Below are 25816 nucleotides of genomic sequence, written 5' to 3'. Positions count from 1 at the left end.
CGCAAACTTTTATGGTATTTTTATTTATTTTTCTAACTAATCGTACCCTGTGCACTTACTGGCAGCAGGCAATTATATCATTATTCTTTGTTTACAATTTTTAATGATAAGTCGAAATAATGGAAAGCTCGTGGAACACTTGTGTACGCGAGTTCACTGCGGCCGGCTTCAGTCGTGGTTTGCGGCAACAGCGCGCGCCTGAAAGCCTCCGTTGAAAGCTCCCCACCTCCCGCCTATACTTGCATACAAAAATCATCGGGTCGGCGCAACAAATACAATCATAAAGAAGACTTAAAACATGTAAGTAAAATCTCAGAAAGGCGAAATGCATGAAAAGACTAGCGCTGACACTGATAAATATATTTTAGGAAAATCCACATGTTGAACTTTTTAATAAAGAACTGTTGCTTCATTTTTTAATGAGCAAAAAAATATGTCAAGCCAAAAGTACATAAATATTGTTATGGCTAGAGTATATAGGTCCCTCAATAATTTAATTTGATTTAGTATATGATTTAAGTGTAATAATAATTTTGGCCATTGTAGAATTAATGATTGATTTTTATTTCCATTGGCAACATTCCAATTGGACTTGAATGAAAGCTGTTAAACCATTTGCCAAAAACCGCTGTGTGAAACTAACTATTGTACTTTAATATGAAAAGGCGTACCTGTTGCTACTGGAAGAGGTTTCCTATGCCTTATGGTAAACATATTAACAAACAAAATGAATAAGAAATATTTATTAATCAGCATCAAGTTTTTCTTGATATTATATCTGTTTAGTGTGACTAATAAAATAAAATAAAATTCACTTATATACTTGATTTTTTAACAAATATTAACTTGGTTTTTATTATTTAACTAACTAGGATTGTAAGTTAATATTTTAAGTTAGTAAAATAGGAGAATTACTTAATATCATTTGACATTAGTTTAAATGTTTGGTATTTTTTTTTATCTTGAGTCAGTCTTAATTGATTATAATAATTTTATATTACCAATTACCTACTGTTTTGATATTTACTTGTCTTGCAAACGAGTCGACTATATCACGTGGCATTTTGTCAAGCAACATATTGATTGGCATGGTTGTCCTTAAACTTAACCTATCATTAAGTTTACCACAACCTGCTGGCTGGGAAATCTATTGAGTACCTGGACGATCAATATATTGTGAATAGTTAATTTACATGCATATAAGTATATAGATTGGTTACTAAATTTTACTGTTATAAACTGAAATACCTATTTAATGAATTTGATCTGTCTCTCTCTCTCTCTCTGAAATCTGAATTCTGAAAAATCTTAGACTGTAATTAATCTTAGGCTGTAATACTCTGTTCAGACATGTCGATGACCTTGACCGTACACGTTGAAAGCTGTCTGCGTTAGAAATTATTGTATTGACTTTTGTCGCCATTGTTTGACGACGTTTATAAGCTTCATTTAGACATTAGTAGTCAAGGTTTACTGGATGTGTTTCACCTAAAAGCTGCTTAGTTTTTAATTAGCTATAACAGTTACTAAAATCTGTATTTAAACCTTACATTTCTAATGATTTCCTGCAAGCTTGGTCGAATTTTACCTTCCCATACAAACGGAGTTTCATTCTCATTTTAAAACTACGTGTTGGATTGTAATGCAACTTTGAGCTGAAATTAGTTTGTATTGCTCCTTATAAAACAAACGAAATAAGCAAAAACTATTTTTGTACGAAAATCTTAAATTTGCTGTAGTTTTTTCAACTATGGTATCTGAGGCTACATAAATTAATTACAGACCTAGATATACCTTATCCTATTGTAAGTACAAAGTTTCCGAGCAATCTAGCTAGTCGTTTTAAAATAAGAGCTTAACCACGTTTGTATGGAGAACCGAGCTTGCTGGGGATCCTTAAGGAAGCTGTTTTTGGATTACCTAATACCAGTAAAGAAAGTTACCTGCTCAAATTGATGCTTAACCATGTTGCAAACAAATTCCAGGGCTGCTCCAGAAGGACCCCCTGGCATGCCGCCGACAGAGCCACAGACGGGCCCCGACGGGGAGATCATCGGCGGCCCGCGGAACATGCAGCAGGTGGCCGCGCAACGTAGGCTTCAGCAGACGCAGGCGCAAGTTGACGAGGTACACAGCACATGCGACAAGAGTACGCTAAATTAGGTCATTTCTAAACTCAATCTTAACTATTTAATCCCTGCAGCGGTGGCATTGTGGTTTAATTTTGATCACTTGTCATTATGCCCGTCACTTTCGCGCTTACATACTTGTTAGAACGTGACAGGCATGGTGATAAATAATAAAGAACCCGGAGCCGACCATCTTAGCCCAACTGGTGATTATCCGTGAACAATTGGTTAAATCTGTTTATTCATCACAATCAAATTGCAGAATCTGGTTGATTAAAGATGTTGTAGAAAGTAATAAATTATAAATCTCTATCTAGACTAATCTAGAGTGGCCTCTAAGGCAACGCTAATAGTAATGCAAAAAATACTTGTACTTTGATAAGTACCAGTTCAAATAAATAATAAAACCTTAACTGTTTATTTGGCTAGGGCATTGTCAGTTATCCCAAAACCAACATTTCGTGAAAAAAAAAACTAACTGAAAAAATCTCTAACATTATACATTTTACTCTCTTTTTACCATCTTCTAGGTGGTGGACATTATGAAAACCAACGTCGAAAAAGTTCTGGAAAGAGACGCGAAGTTATCAGAACTAGATGACAGAGCCGGTAGGTCTCCCTTCAGTAGTTATGAAGTTACGAAACATTGCAATTCAATCTAAAATTTTGAAAATAATTACAAAGTTAGTTTAAAGTTAATTTGTTAGTTAAAAATTGTTTTTAATTATTCTACAGCTAACATTCACCCAGTGATACAAAATTTATACATATTTAATATGTAATGTTTTTTTTTATACAGATGCACTTCAGTACGGTGCGTCGCAGTTTGAACAACAGGCCAAGAGCTTAAAGAATAAATTCTGGCTTCAAAACCTAAAGGTAATATTGAAGTATTTTTAATAGATAACTATAAGTCGACAGCAAATTAATAATAACCACCATCAAGTACATGTCGAATGCCATCACTACATTTTAAGAAGTCAAAAAGTAATACATTAGCCGACGACGTTCTTACGTTAGTTCGTCCTTACATAGTACAGCCGAGTTCATTAAGGTGATTTTTTTTTACATATTTATGAACTCGACTGTACCATTTTAAAAAAAAATAAAAAATTACACGTGTTTTGAACAATGCCACATTCTAATACACTTGCATTGACAATTATTTAGATATTACAATTGATTGCAGATGATGATAATAATGGGAGTGATTGGAATCGTCATAATAGGTCTGCTGTTTGGTAAGTTATGATATAATAAAAGTAACATCCTCAGTGTTGTCGAGTGACCGAAGTTTAGTTAACATAAAGTTAGATTTGCTGAGCAGTAAGAGTTGAAACATAACACTTTCAGTATAAAAACTTTAATTGGTTGCTATGTTTCATATGCCAGTTTCAACTCTATTGCCTAGACCCGCTATAACTATGTGTAATGATTGGCTGTAATGTAAATATTACTTTATTGGGTGTTTTGCAAATTTCTTTCCCTAACAGCTGGGAATTTCCTAATTGTATTAGAATTCTCATGGCATAACCCTTTTTTATATTTTTACACGAAGTTACAACACTTACAACATTATTCGACACTACTTATTTACGCAGATTTAAAGTATTTTGTTGTATAATTGGCTTATGTTCTATAATGGAGTTTAAAAATCCCTTTAGAGCAAACATTTCAGTTAAATATAAGTAAACTATCAATTACTTTAAAGTGAACATTAGGTAAAACAAAAACCTATTATTAACATGCTGCCTGTTTCAACGTAATTTACTTTTCAACTGCATTGGTGGCCATAACAAATCACACCTTTAACAATGGTCGTAGTCTTACCCTTCTAGTGCTAAATATAGTTGGAGCTGCTTCCAGGCAATGTTTTGCTTATGGCTGTTTGCAGGTGATAACATTAAACAAATGTTTGATTAGTTCGATACCGTGGCACCCCGTCTATGACTGGCATCCCAGCGGGTATATCGGGCATAGCCAGCAATATCACTATGTCAGCTAATACTATTCATTGTGAGTAATGTTAGTTCTTCTGTCTTTGCCACTTTGACTTCCTTCCTTCTTGAACTTATAATGCTTGCGCATGAATGGAGCTTGAATTACATGTTGCATGAAACCGGTCAAACCAAGGTGAGTAATATATTTTAAGCACACAGTATACAAATCAACATAATAACATAACATTGTATCGTACATATCTACTTAATGCAACTTGCCTACAATTTCGGGTATTAATCGATCGTATATAGTGGCACTCATTCGAATTTTACAACACATTTAAATTTTAATCCTTGTTAATATCTTTTTATACACTTTATGCTTTCTTATTCCACGTTTTTAACATTGTACACCTACTATTACTATCATAAACACTGGACTCTGGTAAGATAATTATGAACTCCGTTTATGCATAGGTAATAATAATTATTCTTACTTATTTAATGTTGTTCATTACTAACAGGTAGGTGGTAGTTACATACCCACATAAAATATTCCCACATGTTTTACTCAATAAGCTTAAGTATTTACAAACAAAGATACCCGTAAAGAGATATCAAGAGAGCATATTTTGGGTGTATTTAAAATGAATCGCGTAAGTACTTGATGTTCTTATTTATGTTTCAGGAAAATACATGTAAGTTTTTATTCATCGCATCTGTTGGGTTCTACTTAAACCGTGAAGCTGTCTTCAAAACACATGCTACGTTTAAACTAGGTACTTTATATTCTACTATCTACTTAATAAATTAGGTAGCATCTTTAGAATCTAGAATACCTACCAATGGAACAAAATTTAGGGTAAAGAATAACCTTATGAAATTCGTATTACTTAGTTACTAAAAAAATCAACATAAAATATTTAAAGTATTAACATGGCGTTATCTAAAGCCAAACAACTTTGAATGACTCTAAAGTACTAAGTTTTTAAGTACTCATTGTAAAATTGAAATATTTCTTATTCGTTTATTTGTTATAGTGTACCTACGGGGAAACAAAATTCTGCTAATGTTTTAATTTATTTGCGTGCCTTGTTCTAGGATACTATATACAAGTCCTAAATAAGTGTAACATTTAAGTTATGATTTGAGACCTCGCTGTGACGCTGCTTTAATTTCGACTCTAAATCGGCCTATGAATGCTCGAAAAATTCAAAGAGATACTTATATTAGTGAGCGAGTTCTTCCAAACGTAGTGGAACCTTTATCGATATTAATATAGCATTATTATTATAACTCATGTAATGGAAACAGGATTATAGAAATAAACACGCTATTGGTTGTTAATAAAACAATTTAAATGCAATAACATACGAAATGTAAAATCGTGACACCAAAGTTAGCCGAAATAGAAATAAATGGAATTGAATTATTAAGTGATAGGTGTATAGAATTAAGAGAAATCTTGTTTAATATTTAGTCTCATAATATAACAAGTACCTACAATGATCTACTATTTACCTATCAACATTGCATATCCGCTCTTTACTAATACCATTGACAAATGTAGTCTAAATCAGGGATGTCACGCATGTTGAATTCTTCCCATTCGCGAATGCGAATGCGAATCCGAATGTTAGGGAATATGTTGTTGTTATTATCATTCCTAATTAGAATAAAATCTGGTAGTACATAAAACATAATTACCTTAGAACGGGATGTTTTAAAGTGTTGAAAAATGACCCGTAGGTAGTCAAAATGCATTATTTGAAAACAGTCTGCGCGCACTGCCTATACGTGAGTCGACGAGATGGGACACGACCTGGGGGCCGATTTTTGAATTTCGATCGCTCGAATTCGTGTTCTCCTTTTAATAATATCTCCACTACTAGGCATTTAAATTCTACTAATATAATTGAAAACGAGTGGTAAATTCCACTGGATTCCCAATTTCTATCGCTCCTACGTCAAAAAGATCATTTGGCCGTTTTCTACAGATTTTTGAGTGACAAAATCGAGCGCCTGAAATTCAAAAATTGCCCCTCTGCGCACATTCGCATTCGCAAAATATTCGATTGATGCTTCAAATGAAGCGAAGTTTCGTATATACGAATGCGGATATTCGTGACATCCCTAGTCTGAATATAAAGTAGCTGTGGGAAAGAGATGTGGACCTGCCTCTAGATTATGGAGCCTCTTGAAGTCAATTATTTGCAAATGTATATGTTACACATTATTAAGGCTGTATAATTATTTGCTAGTATCAAATGTCAATTAGAAATTTACTTTTTCAAAGAAGTTCTACATACATACACATCTACGGTACATTCTTTAGCGATATCTAATTTTAAATGATTTGGATAAAAATGGACTGTATTTACAATTTTTGTGTAAATCGTAGGGGTAATTTTAAAGTTTGCTTTCATTTATTCTTGTGCCTTCAATTTTATACGAACTAGATGTTTCACCCTCCTGTGAGTTAGACGATCTTAGAATTCGATTGTCAGTTAGTTTTGCAATTATCGTAGTACTTGGCGTAGTACTTTAAATTATTTTCGCTGCCTTGTTTCTGACCTCTCTGTCACGCTTGTATTTGTGTCTTCTATCAAATAAATAAATCAAGTCGAATGCTATTGCATGTGTTAAAGGCTGTAGATTAGAATTTACATGAGTAAAATTAAAAAAATAAATATCATCTCATACAAAAAGCTACACTCCGTGACATTTTTTGGGGACAAAAAAAAGACAACGAAAATAATTTTGACCCAGTTAGCTGTTTATTTGCTTTGAAATATTGAATTATAAATTTAGATGAAAATTGTAAGTATAGATTAATAATATGGTGCCATTGACAATATTAGTTCTTTTATAATAACTGTGGAATGAAGCGTGTATCTACTGTACCTATAAAATGGGACATTTTATGATATTCTACGACTTTTAACTTTTCGGTGTTGTGCATATCACATAAAAATATAGATATTCATTGAGTCTACTTTTAAATGCACTTATGTTTAACAGATTAGTATTATTACAATAGACTTTATCAACTTCGTTTAAATCCTTAAGAATACATGTCTAGTGATATTTATACTACCTGTAAAGCTAATGGAAATCAAATTTCTTACAAGCAGAAAGATTCGAGGTGCCCCAAAACAAACGAGTATCATCATTAATTTGTAAATAATGAAAAACATACTTAAAACTTTTTGACCTTCAAGTTGTTTTTCATAATAAAAATCATATCAATAAATAAATTCAATGTTTTATAGAGTTATACCTATTTATATTACAAATTTTTAATTCAACGAATAGTAATAAAAAAAACTTACAATTTAAATTTATGATGTTGTGATTGTACATATTTAATCTTGGACTTATTTTTGGCCTGAAACACAACATTTCCAAGGATGAAAACAGTTCTTATTTTTTTAATATCTGCAAAGCCAGGGCGTCGTTTGACGACATTTTCATAGGTGTTTATTATATGTAACAGAATACAAGAAGTAAACAGTTTTAGGTTATACAATAATGTGATTAAAATGATTACATAAATAAAGAGTTGTTTTATTTAATCCTTGATTTGTCATGATTTATTACCTGATTTTATTGAATAATGAAGTGACTAAAGAAGCAAATTTAGGTTCTATCAAGATAGCTAGCAGGTTAATGAGAAACGGAATCTAGAAACAAACGCTGACACGACAGATAATCATAAGCGTTGAAATTCTGTGATAAGTGTGGTTGTGTTATCGAAAATACTTTACAGATACTTGTAGCATTTCCCTTGCACATAACTTAAAATAAAATGTTAGCACTTTATTATACAAAACACGTAGAGATACGATATGAAGAAAAAGTGAAATTCATGAAATTAAAACTAAAACCGAATGCAGTTAGGGTTTCGCAAGCAACATTACTAAACTTAAAACATTCAATGTATTAGAGGAAAAGATTTACAGATTGAACTTTTTATGAACGATTTTTATGTTGATATTTTATGTATTACTGAACATTGGTTAACAAATAATGAATTAATGCCTCAATTTAATAATCATCAGGTGGGAAGTTCGTTCACCAGAATTAGTTCCATACATGGTGGGTCGTTAATTATATTAAATAGTCAGTTAAAATTTAAGGAACGTAAGGATATTGTATCCATGTCTGTTGAACGGACTATAGAACTAAGTGCAGTAGAATTGGAGCAATTTATTGTTGTCTGTGTGTATAGGCCGCCATTAAGTAATTTTGAAATATTTGAAAGTGTAATGGATTCTGTGCTACTTAAAATATCATCTTCTAGTAAGAAATTATTTATATGCGGCGACTTTAATGTAAATATTTTGGAAAATTCAACAATGTCTTGTAGATTGTTGAATCTATTCAAATCTGGTAATCTCAACCACATGTATATGGAGCCTACTAGAGTGACTGCTACTAGTGCAACCTGTATAGATAATATTTTCACTGATATTGTTCCTATTACTAAAAAAGTTATCAGTAATTTAGAATCAGACCACTTAGGTCAATTAATGGTATTTGAGACATTAAGGAAAAATACTTTGAGAAAACAAATAACTTTTGTACCAGTAACCTCGGACCGCGTAGAAAGAATGAAGCAAAGTCTAGTTCAGGCGCTACCCTTTTTGTCTTCCGATATGGGTCCAAATAGTATGTATAATTCATTCTTTCACACTTTTATGGATCATTATAATGCGATATTTACTTCAAAATCGGTCGTAGTTAGTGGTGCATCAGTTTTTAGTGAGTGGGCTACTGCGGACTTACATCAACGAAGACGTGCACTGTATGCCTTGTATGAGGAACGGCGGTTTAACACGAGTGATGAATTTAAAGAACATGTCAAGCAATATTCGAAAAAGTTTAAAATAGATTGTCATATAGCTAAGCGAAATTATCTAAGTCAAAGAATAAAAAATAGTCCCAACATTATTAAAGCAACCTGGAAAGTAATCAACGTGGAGACTGGTCGCTCGAAACACAGAGTGAATGATTTTAAACTAAATATTGATAACAAAATTATAGATTCCAATTTAGAAGTAGCTACAGAATTTGAAAAATTTTTCACTGACGTACCAGTTTTCACAACTAAGGATTTAAATTCATCACCCTCATCCGCTGTTACTCTATTAAAAGATAACGCTCCAGAGTGTTGTGGAGATTTTCATTTTGAACGTGTTTGTACCTCCGATGTAGTAAAGGCGTTTAATTCGGTTAATGTCAAAAAAACGAATGACCTCTGGGGAGTCTCTGTCCATGCTGTCAAATCCTTAGTAGAAATTATAGCGCCTGACTTAGTAATTATATTTAACAACAGTGTTGATTGCGGCGAGTTTCCTGATTTAATTAAACATAGTAAAATAACTCCTTTATTTAAATCGGGTAGCAACTCTGACCCCACTAACTTTAGACCGATATCTGTGCTACCAACGTTCAGTAAGATTTTTGAAAAATTAATTCTTTCTCAATTAGTACGACATTTTAACGTCAATAATTTAATGCATAATAAGCAGTTTGGTTTTACACGGGGTCGCTCGACAACCGATGCTGGTGTTGAGCTAATTAAGCATATCTTCGATGCCTGGGAGGAGTCACGAGATGCTATAGGTATCTTCTGTGATTTGTCTAAGGCCTTCGACTGCGTTTGTCATGAAACATTAATCAGGAAACTACACTATTATGGAGTTAGAGGAGCGGCACTGGATTTACTTAAGTCCTACTTAAATGGTAGAATACAAAGGGTCGATGTGAATGGACAGCGATCACCGGGGTCATTGGTCTCTATGGGTGTACCACAGGGGTCAATATTGGGACCTTTCCTGTTCCTTATCTACATAAATGACTTGCCATTCCTTGTAAAGACCCACCATGATATAGTATTGTTTGCAGACGACACTTCACTTATTTTCAAAGTCAAACGACAGCAACAAGCTTACAATGATGTAAACGATGCTATTTCAAAAGTAGTAAATTGGTTCAATGTTAATAATTTATTGTTAAATGAGAATAAGACTAAATGTATTAAGTTTGTCACTAGTAATGTAAGGCATGTAAAAACAAGTGTCATTGTGAAGGATGAGGAATTGGAATTAGTTGATAGTACAGTTTTTCTTGGTATAACTTTAGATTCTAAACTCCAGTGGGGTCCCCATATTGCTACTCTTTCGAATAGACTGAGTTCTGCAGCTTTTGCAGTAAGCAAAATCCGTCAGTTAACTGATGTAAAAACAGCTCGTTTAGTATATTTTAGTTACTTCCATAGCATTATGTCATATGGTATTTTACTGTGGGGTGGTGCATCAGATATAAATACCATTTTTGTTCTGCAGAAGAGGGCTATTCGAGCAATATATAAAATGAACCATAGAGACTCACTGAGAGATAAATTTAAGGAAATTGACATCATGACAGTGCACTGTCAATACATTTATGAGAATATTCTGTATGTGCATAAAAATATTGCCGATTTTAAGAAAAATTGTGACATTCATAATATGAATACTAGAAATAAACATAAGTTCGCCGTGCCCTTCACTCGGCTCCATAAAATTAAAAAATCATTCATGGGTAATTGTGTGAGATTTTATAATAAACTTCCAAACCATATTACTGAGTTTCCAATTAATAAATTTAAGAATCATGTAAAGCGTAAACTTATTTCTAAAGCTTATTATACCACACAAGACTACATGAATGATAAAACAACGTGGGATTAATTGTGATTCGAAATGATTAATTATTTATTATATTTGAATAATGATGATGAAATGGATATTCCAATGCATGTATTTCCTTTGTTGTTTTTATTATATTTGTTTGACATTTAGAATTTATTCTAGAAACAATCTAGACTAGTATTTTTTATAATTTTTTTTTTTTGTATGACTATATTTTGTGAAAGTTTTAGTATTAAATTTGATCTATGAATTATATTCATTAGTATTATATATGGAATAATATTTACAACATCAATAAATTGCTCTGATAATTAGATTAAGATAATTATATGTAATACTGTCTTACTATTCATAAGTGCTTGTTGCTAGGCCTACATGAATAAAGTATATTTGAATTGAATTGAATATCTCTATTATTTAGCTTTTGGCGGTATTGCACATCACTACATAAAAACAAGGGCACTACTCTAAAAACCGCATTTTGAAACTACTGTTGCCCCATCTCAGTCGCTCGATATTACACTGCTGGTAGTGAAAGAGAGGGAGGTAGTGGAGTTAGTTTTTCAGTGTATGTGGACAGGGCCGTTTCAGCGCTCTGCGTCATTTGGTGCCGTAGTGTCGCCAGCTAGTCTGCTCCCGCTTTCCCTAGTTAGTATCGGACAGTTGCAGCTCTTGGATATCGCGGAAAATACGCAAAATGTGAGTAATTATGCCTTTTCACGTACTGTTAAACCAGATTAACGTGTTTTTCTTATCAAATTTCGAGCAATCAATCTTAAAACTTTTAATGATATGTTGATTGTTGTCTATCAATAAAGTTTATAAGTGAATTTAGAATTTCGATTCAAACGTTTAATCACTCATTAGAAATTGATCAACAGTATTCAAGAATCTCAGAATTAATGGTTCTTATTGGGTTTAGCTTTTGAATACATTATTTCGTTGCAAACTTAAGTATGTCAAGTTAAACTGCAGTAGTTTTTGACGCATTGTGAAGTGAAGTTTTAGGTCTACGGATTTGAGCCTTATGGTTTTAAATACTGCCATTATTTATATAGGTGAATCAAACTAAACATAGTAAATACATATATAGTGTGTAAAGAAAACTTTGTTCTAGTATGGTCACGTCAGCTGGCAATTTGCCAATTTTTGTATTGATTAGCGAATGCTACGGTAATGTACCTACGCTCCAATGACATATTTTCTTCCGGTTTCTATGACTCAGTTATGACATCGAGATGAATAATTTTGGTACATGAATTCATATAAGGAATGTAAACCTACAATAGAAAAACTTACACGTATTGACTTTTTATTCAAGGCTTTAAACTTCATAATATTCATTACGATTTTCGAACGACGAGTATCGATGTAGATTTGATGTTATGTTTTTGAACTTCTCCCATCAACTGTCGTACTTAAGTATTAGTAAAAAAAAATTGAACCCACAGAAATATTCATTAACTGATATTAAACAGGATTATTGGCTCTCAATTCCTCGGCATCTTCGGGTTCATTCGGGAATATTATTTTTTTACTGTCGTACTTAAAGTATTAGTACAATAATATTGAACTCATAAAAATATTCATTCACTGATTTTAAACAGGATTATTGGCTCTCAATTCCTCGGCATCTTCGGGTTCATTCGGGAATATTGAAAACTGAAAAATCTAAGGGAATTTTCTTATATGATAGGCATACTACTACATAGTGATGTGGGTAGGTCTACATCACTACCTACCTACGTAGGTAGTAGGTACCTATTATTTGTAATAGGTAATTCGAGCATTTTTCGCACACAAAACACCATTTGGTGGAGTGAAACTGCCGTTTAAAACCATAAAACGGTAGCATGTTAACTGTTTTGTGAAGCCGGTTCTTTTTAAGGGTTCCATAGTCAACTAGGAACCCTTATAGTTTTGCCATGTCCGTCTGTCTGTCTGTCCGAGGCTTTGCTCCGTGGTCGTTAGTGCTAGAAAGCTGAAATTTGGCATGGATATATAAATCAATGAAACCGACAAATTTGTACAATAAAATCTAAAAATTTTTTTTTTTAGGGTACCTCCCCTACACGTAAAGTGGGGGTGTTTTTTTTTTGCTTCAACCCTACATTGTGAGATTGGAGAGAGTTGGAAAGATCTTTTAAAATTAATAGGGGTCTTCAACAAACATTTTTTGATAAAGTGAATATATTCGGAGATCATTGCTCCGGAAGAAAAAAAAATGTGTTCTCCCCCTCTAACTTTTGAACTATAGGTCAAAAAAATATGAAAAAGAATCGTGGCAGTAGAGCTTCAGAAAGACATTAAATGAAAACTATAGCGGACATGATCATTGTAGCTGTTTTTGAGTTATCGCAAAAAGTTTCCCCTTCATAGTAAAAAGACGTACATCCACAGTTCATCCCTTGGTTAACAATCTTTAAGCTCCAGTTTAGCTTATTGTGACGGAAGAGTAACTACGGAACCCTACTCTGAGCATGGCCCGACATGCTCTTGGCCGGTTTATTTAAATATTTGATAAGTATTTTTTATCAGTTTCTTATACAGTTACACAGTTAGACACACAATAATATTCTAAATTGATTTCGATTGGAAACTGACAGAAATATTTATTAGTAACCCACTTTAAAAGACATGGCGATTATATTACAAGCCAACGTCTTATAACTGGCTACAGAAATGAAATATTGGGAGTCAATGGATAATGGTGCTCAGTTTTAAAACAGCCGACCGAATTATGTACATCAATTTAAAGTTGTACGAAACAAACAATCGTTTTATTTTATTTCACAAGCGTAAGTTTTCCGCCAGTGAAGTGTACGCACACACACATAGCGGCAGCTTTTGTCATACCAGCACAAAATGTTGGAATGATAGAATGGTGTAAATCCGTAGTAACCTTAAAAAAATACTTTATCTAACAAATAATATGAAATTCATGAACATACCTCGGTTCGACGCCAACAAGTGTGTAGGTTAGGTCCTGAACTGACGTTTGAATAGTGTGAGGACGAATAAAATGTACTTTTTAAGTCAATGTTGATAACGGTATGACGTACTTACCATACCGCTGTTACATGTATAATAAAAAAAAACATGATGATCATATGTAGTATGGGTATAAGTGCAATAAAATTAATTCAATAATTATTTAATGTTATCTCAATGATGGTGATGACTTCAACCAATGTCAAATGTTGGATATTTATCGTTGCGATAAAAATAAATGAAAGAGGTTAATGTTTAATTCAAGGATGAATCACATTAGTTATGATGATTGAGGAATTGTTTATTATTAGGTAACACCCAAGTATACAGAATGGTTGGTTTGATTTTTAAGTGGCCAAATATGAACCTATCACTTAATATTGAATTCTTTATTTTAGGGGCAAAGACAAGGAAAAGGATGCGGAAGCCGCTGCCGCCCCGCCACCGGGTCCGCCGGGACCTCCGAAGCCGCGCGAACCGCAATACGGGCCCGATGGCGAGCTGCTGGGCGGGCCCCATACTATGCAGCAGCAGGCAGCACAGCGGCGGCTGCAGCAGACACAAGCGCAAGTCGATGAGGTATGTCACCCATTTGCAAACTTAACAAAACGGTGCCGTGGTTGCACCAGACCTGCCGTTAAAGCCGCAGTCAGGCCCGATGGGGAGCTGCTAGACGGGCCGTGCACTACGTTGCAGTAGAATTTTCTAGTAAAACTATGTAGCGTCACAGTTAAAGAACCTAACGTTACCTAAGTATGACACTACACCGAGGCGAGATCGATCAACGTAAGTCCACTTATATATTACCATAAGTAGTCTTGATAACGGGTAGATATTTAACACATACGCTATAGTCTGTTATTTTTTATGAAAAAGTATGGAACTCTCATTAGTTCTTTGTTTAAAAAATTCTGACATACGATTTGAAATGTGAGGTTTATATAATTCATAATAATTTTAAGAGCATAAAATACATATATACCTTAAAATAAAGGTCGATAGTATATTGTTAAGCAAGGGTGGAAAGTGAACCATATCACCCGAGATATTTTTAATTAATAGTTCGAGGGTGAGATGGATACTTACTTTTACCCGACTTAAACACTCTACTTTTCATTTCGACTATGAGGAAAATCAAACACAAGAAATATAGGTTATCTGTTTTTTCCGACCAATGTAAATGGCGACATTACATTAAAAAACCTAGAACCATAGACAATCCGATCTTAAATTTCTGAAACGATGATGATTTCTTAAATTTCTTTTTTTTTTCTGAAACGTCCTTAATGTATACGCGCCTTAAAAAAGTGGAACTGAATGAATGAATGTAATGTAATGATAATATTTTAAACATCAGTGTCATTTATACGAGTATTGATTTATTAACAAATATTTGTTGACTTCATACATTTAAATATTTAATAGCATTACATAGTATATTTTTTTTTAATGCAATGCAGTTGACATTTCATTTCGATAATACTTGGTTTGAAAATGCGGAAGCTAATATGAAAGCTTTTAACTGAATAATATGGCATATATGGCTTTTAGCCGTTGCTCGAAGTACAAATAAAAAAAAATACTTTCCACCCTAGGATGGGAAATGCAATTTTCCACGCGGCTATCAGCCTATGAAAGGTGAACTTTCCGAATAGGAGAGATGAAAAAAAAAACAACATTCAATACTAGATGTATTGAACAGAAAATGCAATTCCGATTATTTTATATTTAGTTATTTTTTACCTGAAGTTTTTATTTTAAAAAATGATACAGGAGATTCAGTTTTTTCGTTAATAATACCTCAATATTACTTAAAATTAATCGAAACAAAATCTTGGGCAAATTATTCTTAAAATTTTATAACTTTTCAGGTGGTAGATATAATGAAAACAAATATGGACAAAGTATTGGAGAGGGATCACTTGATATCGGATCTAAGTGAAAGAGCTGGTAAAGTATTAATTAACACTTAAAATATAACACAACATTAACATTTAAAGTATTCATTTGAAGATAGCACTATATCATATAATTTTAATTTTTTTTAGAGGCTCTAGAGGATGGTGCTTCGGCATTCAAGAGCCAAGCGGCCAGTCTCAAGAACAAGTTCTGGCTAGAAAATCTCAAGGTATCGTTAAAATAGTACCTAATTAATTTTATTGGAACACTAAATTCATAAATACACATTTCTGGGGCTTAAGTGTGACTATGACCAGTTCGAATTTGCAATAAAATGCCTACTACACAAATATCAAATTACAATTAACATGTCTATTATATAAAATAGGTGGGTTGAAGGGGTATTAATGTAATTTTATTTTATTATACGGGTGTGCACATGTCTTAACAGTTAGGTATGTTAAAAACATCTATTGCTGGCAGTATAGTTAGCAAAATACATTGATCACCGGGTGCAGTCCTTAGACCAAACTGATTATCGGGTGAAAGATAAATTGAGGAATTGGAAATAAAAATAATAATATAATTGAAAAGAAAAACAGTGTTCTGCCATTCAAATTAATAAACTAGATGTTGTAACGTATTTCAGATGATGATAATAATGGGAGTAATCGGACTCATAATAATAGGTATTCTGTATGGTGAGTCGCAACGAACAATTATTTCTTGTTTAAGTAATCCCACCTTTTTTTAAGCACATTTTTCGTATCTTGGGATGTACAAAATAAAATTCACTTAGTTGTATGATGTTTAAAATGGTATCCGCAATTATATCTATTATATCTATCACTTAATCTTATCTTATATTGACACGCTAGCCAAACAATTCGAACATATGAATTGATATATATATATATGTATATTGAAACACTCCAACTTATACATTGAGCTTGATACGTATATGATTACCATAATCGCTGCTTGAAGATTATATTCTCATTTTTAAATGACACTCTACACGAATTTGTTTATATATATTCGTAGTGTAGGTGATTGTATTGATTTAGCATATTTAGCAACTGTAATATATTTAAAAAACTTGAAAACACACACGTATTCATTGCTAACTATAGCACTGCTTATTGAGAAATCTTAGTGACTAAGTAATTCAAAAGCTTTCCTAGAGTTTACTTCTATACTTGTATGCAAAATCATCATGTTTAAAGTTATTTATGTAATACTGTATAAGAGTGTTTAAATCTTAATTAAATCATGCTGGTATCAGTAGAATCACCCAGTAGTATTTATATACTTAGATTATGGAGACAGTACACTTATGCAGAAATGAGGCAAAAAAAGCTATTTGTCATTCACCAAGGCTCGGTAAATGGTCATCACACAAGTTATTTGGGCATTCGTGGTATGTTACACTATTGGTGAAATTAATAGGAAACGATATTACCTTCCTACATAGTACTTTTTAATAACTTTTATTACGATTTCAAGGACAAAGTAGCTCAACATTTTAGTATGATATCTGTGATGAGAGTACTGACTCCAAAATTAGTTAGGCTAGTTCACTCCGACATATTGCCCAGATGTCATACGTGGTGTGAGAATTACTTATTTAAGTGAAATAAGCCGCGGACGTGTGTGTAGTACCTAGTTAATACGTTTTGTCTCAGTCCGGTACAGTGGAGGCGACACCCCGGCGGTGGTGCAGACGGCAGCAGCGCCAGCAGCGCCGGCCCCAGGTGCGCCAGCCGAGGGCACCCCACCCCCCGCACCCGCGGCTGGCAAATGTAAGCATTACTCGAAGTACACGAAATAAATACAGAAAAGATGGAAATTATAGAAATTCATATGTATATTATATCTAAGTATGTCTATACTTGTATTTCGTTCGCAAGTATCCAAACAAGTACAAACGTCAAAAGTTTTATGTTGCCTTATTTTACCATAAAATTCTGAAGTAGGTACTGAATATTAGCTTTAGATAATTTATTTACATATTATAAATAGGACTATTCTAAAATATGATAACTCATGTTTTGGCAATAGTACAACAAGTGTTATTTCATTGCCTTAATACACAATATACCTACACTGAGTGAAATGTAGGATGTTCCCAAACATGGTTAAAAATAGCCTCCTATCCCGGTGAAATTCCGGGCATAAGCTAGTTTACAAATAAGATTAAGTATAGAATAAATCAACAAATCAAATCAGAAATATTACTGATAAATTATTTGTTTTACGGGCACTATTGTTAAGCTGACCATACCCACTTATTGATGACAAAGGTTCTGGCACTTTTCTATATTCAGGGCAAAGGTTACACATTAAATCTCGATTTTTAGGGTTCCGTACCCAAAGGGTCAAACGGGACTCTATTACTGAGACTCCGCTGTCCGTCCGTCCGTCCGTCTGTCACCAGGCTGTATCTCATGAACTGTGATAGTTAGCCAGTTGAAATTTCTACAGATGATGTATTTCTGTTGCCGCTATAACAACAAATACTAAAAACAGAATAAAATAAATATTTACTTCCAATCTCGAGGTTCTCATCCAATCACCGAAGTTAAGCAACGTCGGGCGGGGTCAGTACTTGGATGGGTGACCGTTTTTATAGATAATGGTACGGAACCCTTCCTGTGCGAGTCCGACTCGCACTTAGCCGATTCTTATTCAGATGTAACCGAAACAATATTTAACATGATGAAAAATGAAAAAAAAAATGAAAATATTTTATTGGATGCCCTGCTCTTCCAATAAGTAAGGGTAGAAACCAATATGTTAGTGTATAGTATAAATCTAATACTTAAAACTAAATACTTCTTTTATACAAAAAAATAATAAGTACATTAACTAAAATTTTTCTTAACTAATACTTATTGCGGATTGGGGACATCACATACCTTTGAATGTCTTTGCAAATGTATGCAGGTTTCCTCACGATGTAGCGTGGGGACTATAGCCCGAGCCCTCTCGCGCATGAGAGGAAGCCTGTGCCCAGCAGTGGGACGCATATAGGTTGAATTATTTTTTAAATATTTTATTTAATACTTATCATTTCTTAACTAATACTTTTAACACTAAAATTTATTTTGGTATTACTGTACAAAAAGAAAGTACCTTATTATTTAAAATACGAGTAGATATAACCTGTGATTATTTAGACTATTTTATACACTTTAAAAAAAAACCTACTAGAAAGCTTCATGAAACATTACCTAATTATTAAGGATTATTGAACGATTATGTTTCTTTTTTACAGAATCCAATCGGAGACCCGTGCTCAAGAACATGTAGCCAAAACGTGCTGTTAATTAAAATGAACAGGATACTGCGCCTAATTATTTAATTAACAAAATAAGCAGTACAGTCGGTAGACCCCAAATAACATCATTTAATTCCAGTCAAGTCTTAACTCGTGGACATACTTTAATATTGTATTTTCTTAACGAACATTACCTATTCAAAATATTTAGACTTTCCAATACTAAGAAATGCCTTAAATTAGGTACATTAAATTACACAACGGAAATGTGGCTTAGTATGTGAATTATATTTCAAAATTATCAAACTGAGACCGTCCAGTTTCGTCAAAAATGTGATAAAAACGACAATAATTAATTGCGCACTGTTCATTTAAGACCGCTTCCACAATCGGTACGCAAACTGGATGAGAACTAAGGTCAGGCTAAGCTAAAGCTCTGCAACGTGTTTGATAGCATAGAGTGTGCTAGTGTTCTTTTAAACGTTAACCTTTTGAACGCCACGCCTATTGTACGCGGCGCGTAATCGTGAACCTTGTCGGTACGCATGAAGGTTGATATTGGGCTGTAGCCGCGCGCGTCATTTGACGTCTTTGGCGATGAAAAGGTTAAGCTTCTATGAAATTATACCATTTTAAATAACACATGCACACTATGTGCTATCAAACATGCTGCAGAGTTATCTTAGCCTGAATATATTGCTACATGAATGAAGAACATGAACGAAAGCTTGATGTGACAGTGCACGTGCGCTGTGAGAACTTAAGGGGATGATAGACGCACGTCCTTTAAAATGAAATACCACAAGCTATCCGCACCCACAGACTGCACTACAAATAAAATGGTGGCTCGCGATTCACAGCAGTGACAAGCGTACGATCCAAAGCTGGCTAAGAGCAAAATTCCAATATGGTGGATCGTTGACAAACTGGCTCGGTGGTTTTAAAGTACGCGTACTTAGAATGACATATAGGTGAGAAAGGTCCTCGAGCTGTAGCTGTAAGTCCGCTAACTTATTCGCCCGTCTATCACCTTCTTAAACAGTACACAACTGCGAGTGCGCGGTATCTACTCATCAAATGTATCTGTATGCATTATTAAATTATAAAACGGGACTTAATCGCGTATCATTAAATTATAAAATTTACCTCCAATGTTTCGAGGACGGCGTTGTCCCCGTGGTCTTAGAGAAGACCACGACCGGGACCACGGAGATATCGCCGTCCTCGAAACAATGGAGTTAAATTTTATAACTTCATTATACGGGATTAAGTCCCGTTGTATAATTTAATAATTTGTGAAAATTGTGCAAGTTTCAACCAATGTATCTGTACATCTGTACGCATTTCCGCTCGTATATTTTTGTTTAAATTACGTAAAAATTACGGATCGTCCTGAATTCAGCCCAAAACTAAGCGGTAAAAAGAAGAAACGTGTTTTATAGACGAACCGTCTACATTTGGAGTTTTCCTACTTATTTCTTGTCATCTCAAATTCATTTGCAATTTTAGTTCTTAGTAAAAACTAGAACAAAACTCTATTGAACAAAAAGAGTAGAAAACATAATATATAAAATTAATAATGTAAATTATAAAATTAATAAAATATCTACACTAAGTACCTATATATGTCATTGGCGTGTTAAATGCTTGAAATTCTAAAATGGATGTGTAACTAGTGAGACATGGGCTGTGTTTAATAAAGATGTGTAGTAAGTTATAAAAATAATAGACTGTTTTCAGGCCCTTAGTTTTTTTTTAAGTTTCGGATTGCTTTGACTTGTATACCAGAATGTTTCTTTTTATATGGAGTGAATATTTTACGTTATAACTTAGTAGAATTTTTAGTGTAGTTTAGTTGAAAATAGTTATCTTATTAGAATTATGAAGCCCATAGATATATATTTACCGAGTATACATATTAATACAGTTATTGGTTTTCATTTGTCACCAGATATTTTATTTAGGTATATGACGTAAGATTACCTATAGGTAATGCCGTTTTTTTATTATAAGCTATTGACTAGTTCATCTATATTATTCGTCAGTTTCATTACCTGAAATTAAATTTGAAGTTCTAGTAACCTAAGTAATTAAATTGTACGACTGTGTTGTACCTAAAAGATGGATAGGTAGATAGATAATACGTTTACTTGGTTATTACAAACACACAAAATCAATAACAATAAATATTGTAAAATTTTCTGCGTATACTCTATTATAATAACATGCTTTTAATTCTTTATTTTTACATTAACATTATTCTTTATCCGAATAACTTGCCCTCTGAGTTTGTTAAATTCCGGGTACAGTTCCTTCATGTTAATAAAGTAACTTGATGTTCGAAATATTTGGGGGTTTATCTAAATCTTAGAGAATAAGAAACCAAATTTAAAGGCAAAAAACAATATAATTATATTTTTGTAGTTATATTTTACTGTACTTTGTCTACGTGACAGCGTGGAAAAACGTTATCCGTCAATTTCAATCCCTTGGTTCAAAACTGACGGTTATTTTATGACGTGGATAAAGTTATCCATAATAGTTACGTCTGCTGAAGATTATAATTTAGAATAGTGATGCTTCAAACAACTCCACGGAATTGCCGAAATATGCGAATATTTAAAATAAACATTTGATCATTTCACTTTACAGTTACTCTAAAACTAAAAGTAAAGGGTATCATCAATAAAACGTTTACAGGTTACTTAGACTGGTAAGTAATGCGTCAAGATTGTCTGAGTCAAGCCATTACTGCAGCAACCATTGACATCAGATATATGTACTAAGAAATCAATTTATCTCATTCAATCAGTCTTATTAAAATAGGTTCATGCTTGGTTTCCGTATCTCGATGTCATTAATTGCGCCTTTTTCATGATGGGTTGTCGGCGGTCTTGCCAACTTAACTCGACCAAGAAGCCTAGCAGACCCTTAATGTTGCCGACAACTTTTAGGAGAGTCTTCGGTGGACCGAGGTGTTCAGCCTTGTATTAATTTAATTCGTTGTAGAAATATACACAAATAATCAATCAAGAATTTAACAAGATATGTCTTATAAGTACCAACGACTACTCGAGAAACTCAGACGATGGCTCCCGTTGTTTATGTTTCTTTGTTTTTGGGGTTATTTTTTCTTTTACAATATGTGATAACAAGGAAGGAGAGTGTGCGAGGGTTTTAAAGCACAAGAGTTAAACAATCTTTGCCGCAGAGTGAAACACATAATTTTTCACCATACTAACTCTGAAACATTACAAATCAAATCCCAATTAATGTTAAAAATATTTAACAATCAAAATCATCACTTAAAAGTCAATCTCACCAGCTCAAAATAAGAAAACAACTCAAAATTTGCATTTAATTACTTTGGCACTCTTGTGGCTAAAATGCAACTTTCTCATCAGTTTTGAAGTATCAAGAGAGCTTTTACCAGCTGCTATGGTGAAAATAATATATTTATTTAATTTCACATTTTATCAAACAACGCTGTAATGTAAAAATATATTTAAAAATCGGACTAATTTCGCGTTCATCTATATTATCTGTCTATTGCATCAGCACTATGTGTTATTGGTACCTAAAGCACGTGAAATACCCATAATTTAATATTTAGCAACAACTGCAATCACGACGCACGTTAATGTGTTAATAGTGCAAGACATCGCACAATCTTCATAAATTGATAAATTTAATCCTGTCACACTGAAAATGAAGAAAATTGTATACATGGTATACGCAGAATTAAGCCTTGGAGTCTTCTCCAAGCGACTGATTTTCCTTTAAAGTGGTTTGATGGTGGCGTTGTGAGCGCTTCATAGACTAGACCATAGAGAATGATATGAGAGCTCGCGCGCTTTCTCTTTGATAGTTGGCCGCCATTCTGACTTACAGTAATGGCTGGTATGGCATGAGTTATTCGCAAGCGTCACTTGGTCTTAAGTAATGTTGGTAGTATTCCTCAATCGTTAAGCAGAACAAATTAAAAATGTTTAATTTTCAGGAATTTTACGCAATTTATATAGTTTTATTTATAAAGTATTTTATTTATTCAATGGCGTAAACTTAAGACTAAATACATATCTATTTTCTCAGAAATTAAGAGCTCTGAAACTTAACTAGGTAAATCTAGCATAGTTGTGCCGTTCTCGAGAACGTTCTTCGTTTACTATGGGGAATATTATCGCATTCCCCATACAAGTCGGAAAACGTTCTCGAGAACGGCATAACTATTTAGCAGACACATATACATAGACCAATCATACTTCGAGTTACCCTAGTTCTACGAGAACCCTAGTATAAACCTCTGAAAGTGGATCATTGTTTATCTATGAAGCGAGCTGAAAATAATACATGGAAATTGTACCAAAAAAGAGGTGTTGCTTTACATCAAATGAGGTTCTGTTTAATTTTTGTATATTGGTCGTGATAAAATAGTAATAACAAACGATAAATTCGGTTAAAAAAGAATTAGTTTTATAATTTTCATGATATTTAACTCCTGATTCCACATACGGGGTGGGGCCTGGAACACCGGCAAATAATTAAAACATAGTCAAACGATGTCACTTTTGTTCAATAACTTTTAATAATTATGAAGTCTTTAGGTTTCAAACAAATTAAATATCACCTTCAACGTAATTGACGCTGCTTGTCCCGTTTTAAACATAACTAAATTTGCAATACATTGAGTCTTAGAATAAACTTTAGTGTACTAAAAATCAAAACGCAAGTTTTTTGAAAGTCGCTGTATAAAAGTGGTCAGTTTGAGGAGTACAGCCTGCAGTTTAATTTTTTTACTCCTGTTAAATAAGCCTTATCTGGTACCTGTACGAATAACATACTCTAAAGATATACAAATATATTTTTTTAGTAATGTTTTGTAAAATAAAAAGGTGAGTGTGGTGTACCTTTCAGGCATCCATTTCATTTTGTTCGAGCGCCAAACTATCACATCAGAAATAGGTGTATCTCATCCCTTGGTTAACAATCGACGAAGCGATAGAGCCTTGCAGCTGCAATTGTGTAAACTGTGAAGTAAACAAGACCATTTAAAGTATATCTATAGTGATACGTAACCTTTTGGCTATAAAAACAAAAGAGAATAAATAGTTAGGTATACTACGAATGCAAAAATGGTTCGCACTACAATATTTTGTTGTTCGGACAGTCAATTAGTTTCTCGGTGGGAACTGTCTGGGAAAACAAAGCGTGTTGGGTTACGGGTATCTATGCTACGATTGTAGACGCATACTAAGGGCACTCGAATGAACACTTGGGTTTTGATTTTCAATTAGGTTACGCCATTACTCGCCACGTCAAAAACTAGTTTGATGATTGGAACATACTGGTTCATTTTAAGTATGCATACCTACAACTTACAAGTTGTATTTATTAAGATGACATTTTCTTACGACTATTCAAAGCCCATCGTAATACACTTACCAATGTTATCAAGAGTAAAAAATATTTACTATGATTAGACAGATTGAAATATGTTCAAGTATTCAAAATAAACATGAAATAATCCTAAATGAAAATCGATCGAACTTCACAAACAAGATACCTAAGCAACATTTTGAGTTGTACTTACTCGATCAGTATAAAACCAGTGGTAATCGTATCAGGATCATAAGGCTCTAGGATAAGTTGCTGGGAGGTATTGAATTTAGTGTGAACACTCGGAGCATTATTTAATTGCGTGTCAGGCCAGCGCGCTGTCGTCCGGTTGGTGAGCCGCACAGTGAGTCTCGCGGAGTGCGAACTGGACAAAACGCTTTAGTTTTAATGTCTAATTTCTTGGGCAGTATAATTTTTTTGCGAGGATTGTGGTAAGCTAAACGAGAACTGAACACAACGGTATTTTAAAAGTACACACATAATACAATCATGGTGTACTCATTTTATTTAGGCTACTTTATATTAAGTATATTCAGCGAGTTTAAAGTATTAAACATACATGAAAAGTTAAGAAAGTTACAGACTAAGTTTTTTTGTGAGTGACTACACGTATTTTATAGTTATATGTTTTATTTCACGAAATAAATTTCGTAGTTTCGTGTGTTGGCATGTATTACATTTAGTCCAAGTATGAGCTAACAAGCCCACTGTGCGCTGACAGTACGCGGTAATGGGACTGTCAGGTGTTTGAGGAGCACATATCGCTATTTATTTTCAAGTTCTCAGAACTGTTTACTAAGAATACATTTTTTTGACCTCGTGACCCTGTTGTGATATTAGCTCGAGCATTAATGCTCAGCTGTTGAAAGGCACTGTCGGCATTAAAGGCTTGAAGGTCGAGTAGGAATAAAAAAAAGTATATTTATCTGTGAGTGCCGGTAAGTGGATCTAATAGACAAAATTAGGTAGTAAATTGGTGTTAAAAGCCACTTCCTATTATAATTTACATATATATTAATAATTATATTTATTTAGGTGTTTGTATTATGTTTACAGCGATGGATAAAATTTCCAATTTTATAAATAAAAGAAATACGGCCCTATTCGAAGAATGATACGATATATACGATAACGATATCGTTTGTATGACGTATAAATGACAGAAGCAGCTCGATTCGGGCAACCAATGTCACTTTGACATTAGAAATATCGTAGATAGATCTTATTGGGAACACAGCGGAATCGAAATAAACGTCAATTTTGACATCTCGTTTAGTTATCGATCTTTTAAAGATCTTTCCAAGATCTTAAACGTGTCTTAATCATTCTTCGAACTGGGCCGATATTCGGTTATGCCTTTTTCATTGGTAGGTACCAGCTACACAGATATGTAAAAAATTGCTTAAATAAAACAAAATCGGTGTCATGTATGTACAATGTGATGTGCGTTTACTGTGCCGTCGTATTTACCTGATTCTCATA

The 25816-nt window shown here is 33.5% G+C and overlaps 2 protein-coding genes across 5 annotated transcripts; both read left to right on the top strand.

Annotated features, from left to right (window-relative positions):
- Window positions 1-7628, top strand: LOC133533988 (neuronal synaptobrevin-like). Of its 4 annotated transcripts, none has more exons than XM_061873088.1 (7): window positions 7-300; window positions 1986-2127; window positions 2660-2738; window positions 2929-3008; window positions 3319-3370; window positions 4053-4145; window positions 4758-7628. In XM_061873088.1, coding segments are annotated over exons 1-7 (450 nt in total). In that variant the 5' UTR covers window positions 7-298; the 3' UTR covers window positions 4760-7628. The 4 variants fall into 4 exon arrangements, 3 of the variants coding, with proteins under 3 accessions (XP_061729065.1, XP_061729072.1, XP_061729078.1); XR_009801957.1 differs by having other exon boundaries at window positions 46-300; window positions 4024-4145; XM_061873081.1 differs by lacking the exon at window positions 4758-7628 and having other exon boundaries at window positions 1-300; window positions 4053-4731.
- A 3684-nt stretch (window positions 7629-11312) lies between these two features.
- Window positions 11313-20884, top strand: LOC133533978 (vesicle-associated membrane protein 2-like). Its single transcript, XM_061873073.1, has 7 exons — window positions 11313-11466; window positions 14157-14337; window positions 15630-15708; window positions 15807-15886; window positions 16307-16358; window positions 17343-17459; window positions 18935-20884. Coding segments are annotated over exons 1-7 (513 nt in total). The 5' UTR covers window positions 11313-11464; the 3' UTR covers window positions 18937-20884.
- The last annotated feature ends 4932 nt before the right edge of the window (window positions 20885-25816 follow it).

This window comes from Cydia pomonella, chromosome 2, assembly GCF_033807575.1.
Source record: "Cydia pomonella isolate Wapato2018A chromosome 2, ilCydPomo1, whole genome shotgun sequence".
Lineage (NCBI taxonomy): Eukaryota > Metazoa > Arthropoda > Insecta > Lepidoptera > Tortricidae > Cydia > Cydia pomonella.
The sequence above is the reverse complement of the archived record's forward strand: the minus strand, read 5'-3'. Positions and strand labels throughout refer to the sequence as shown.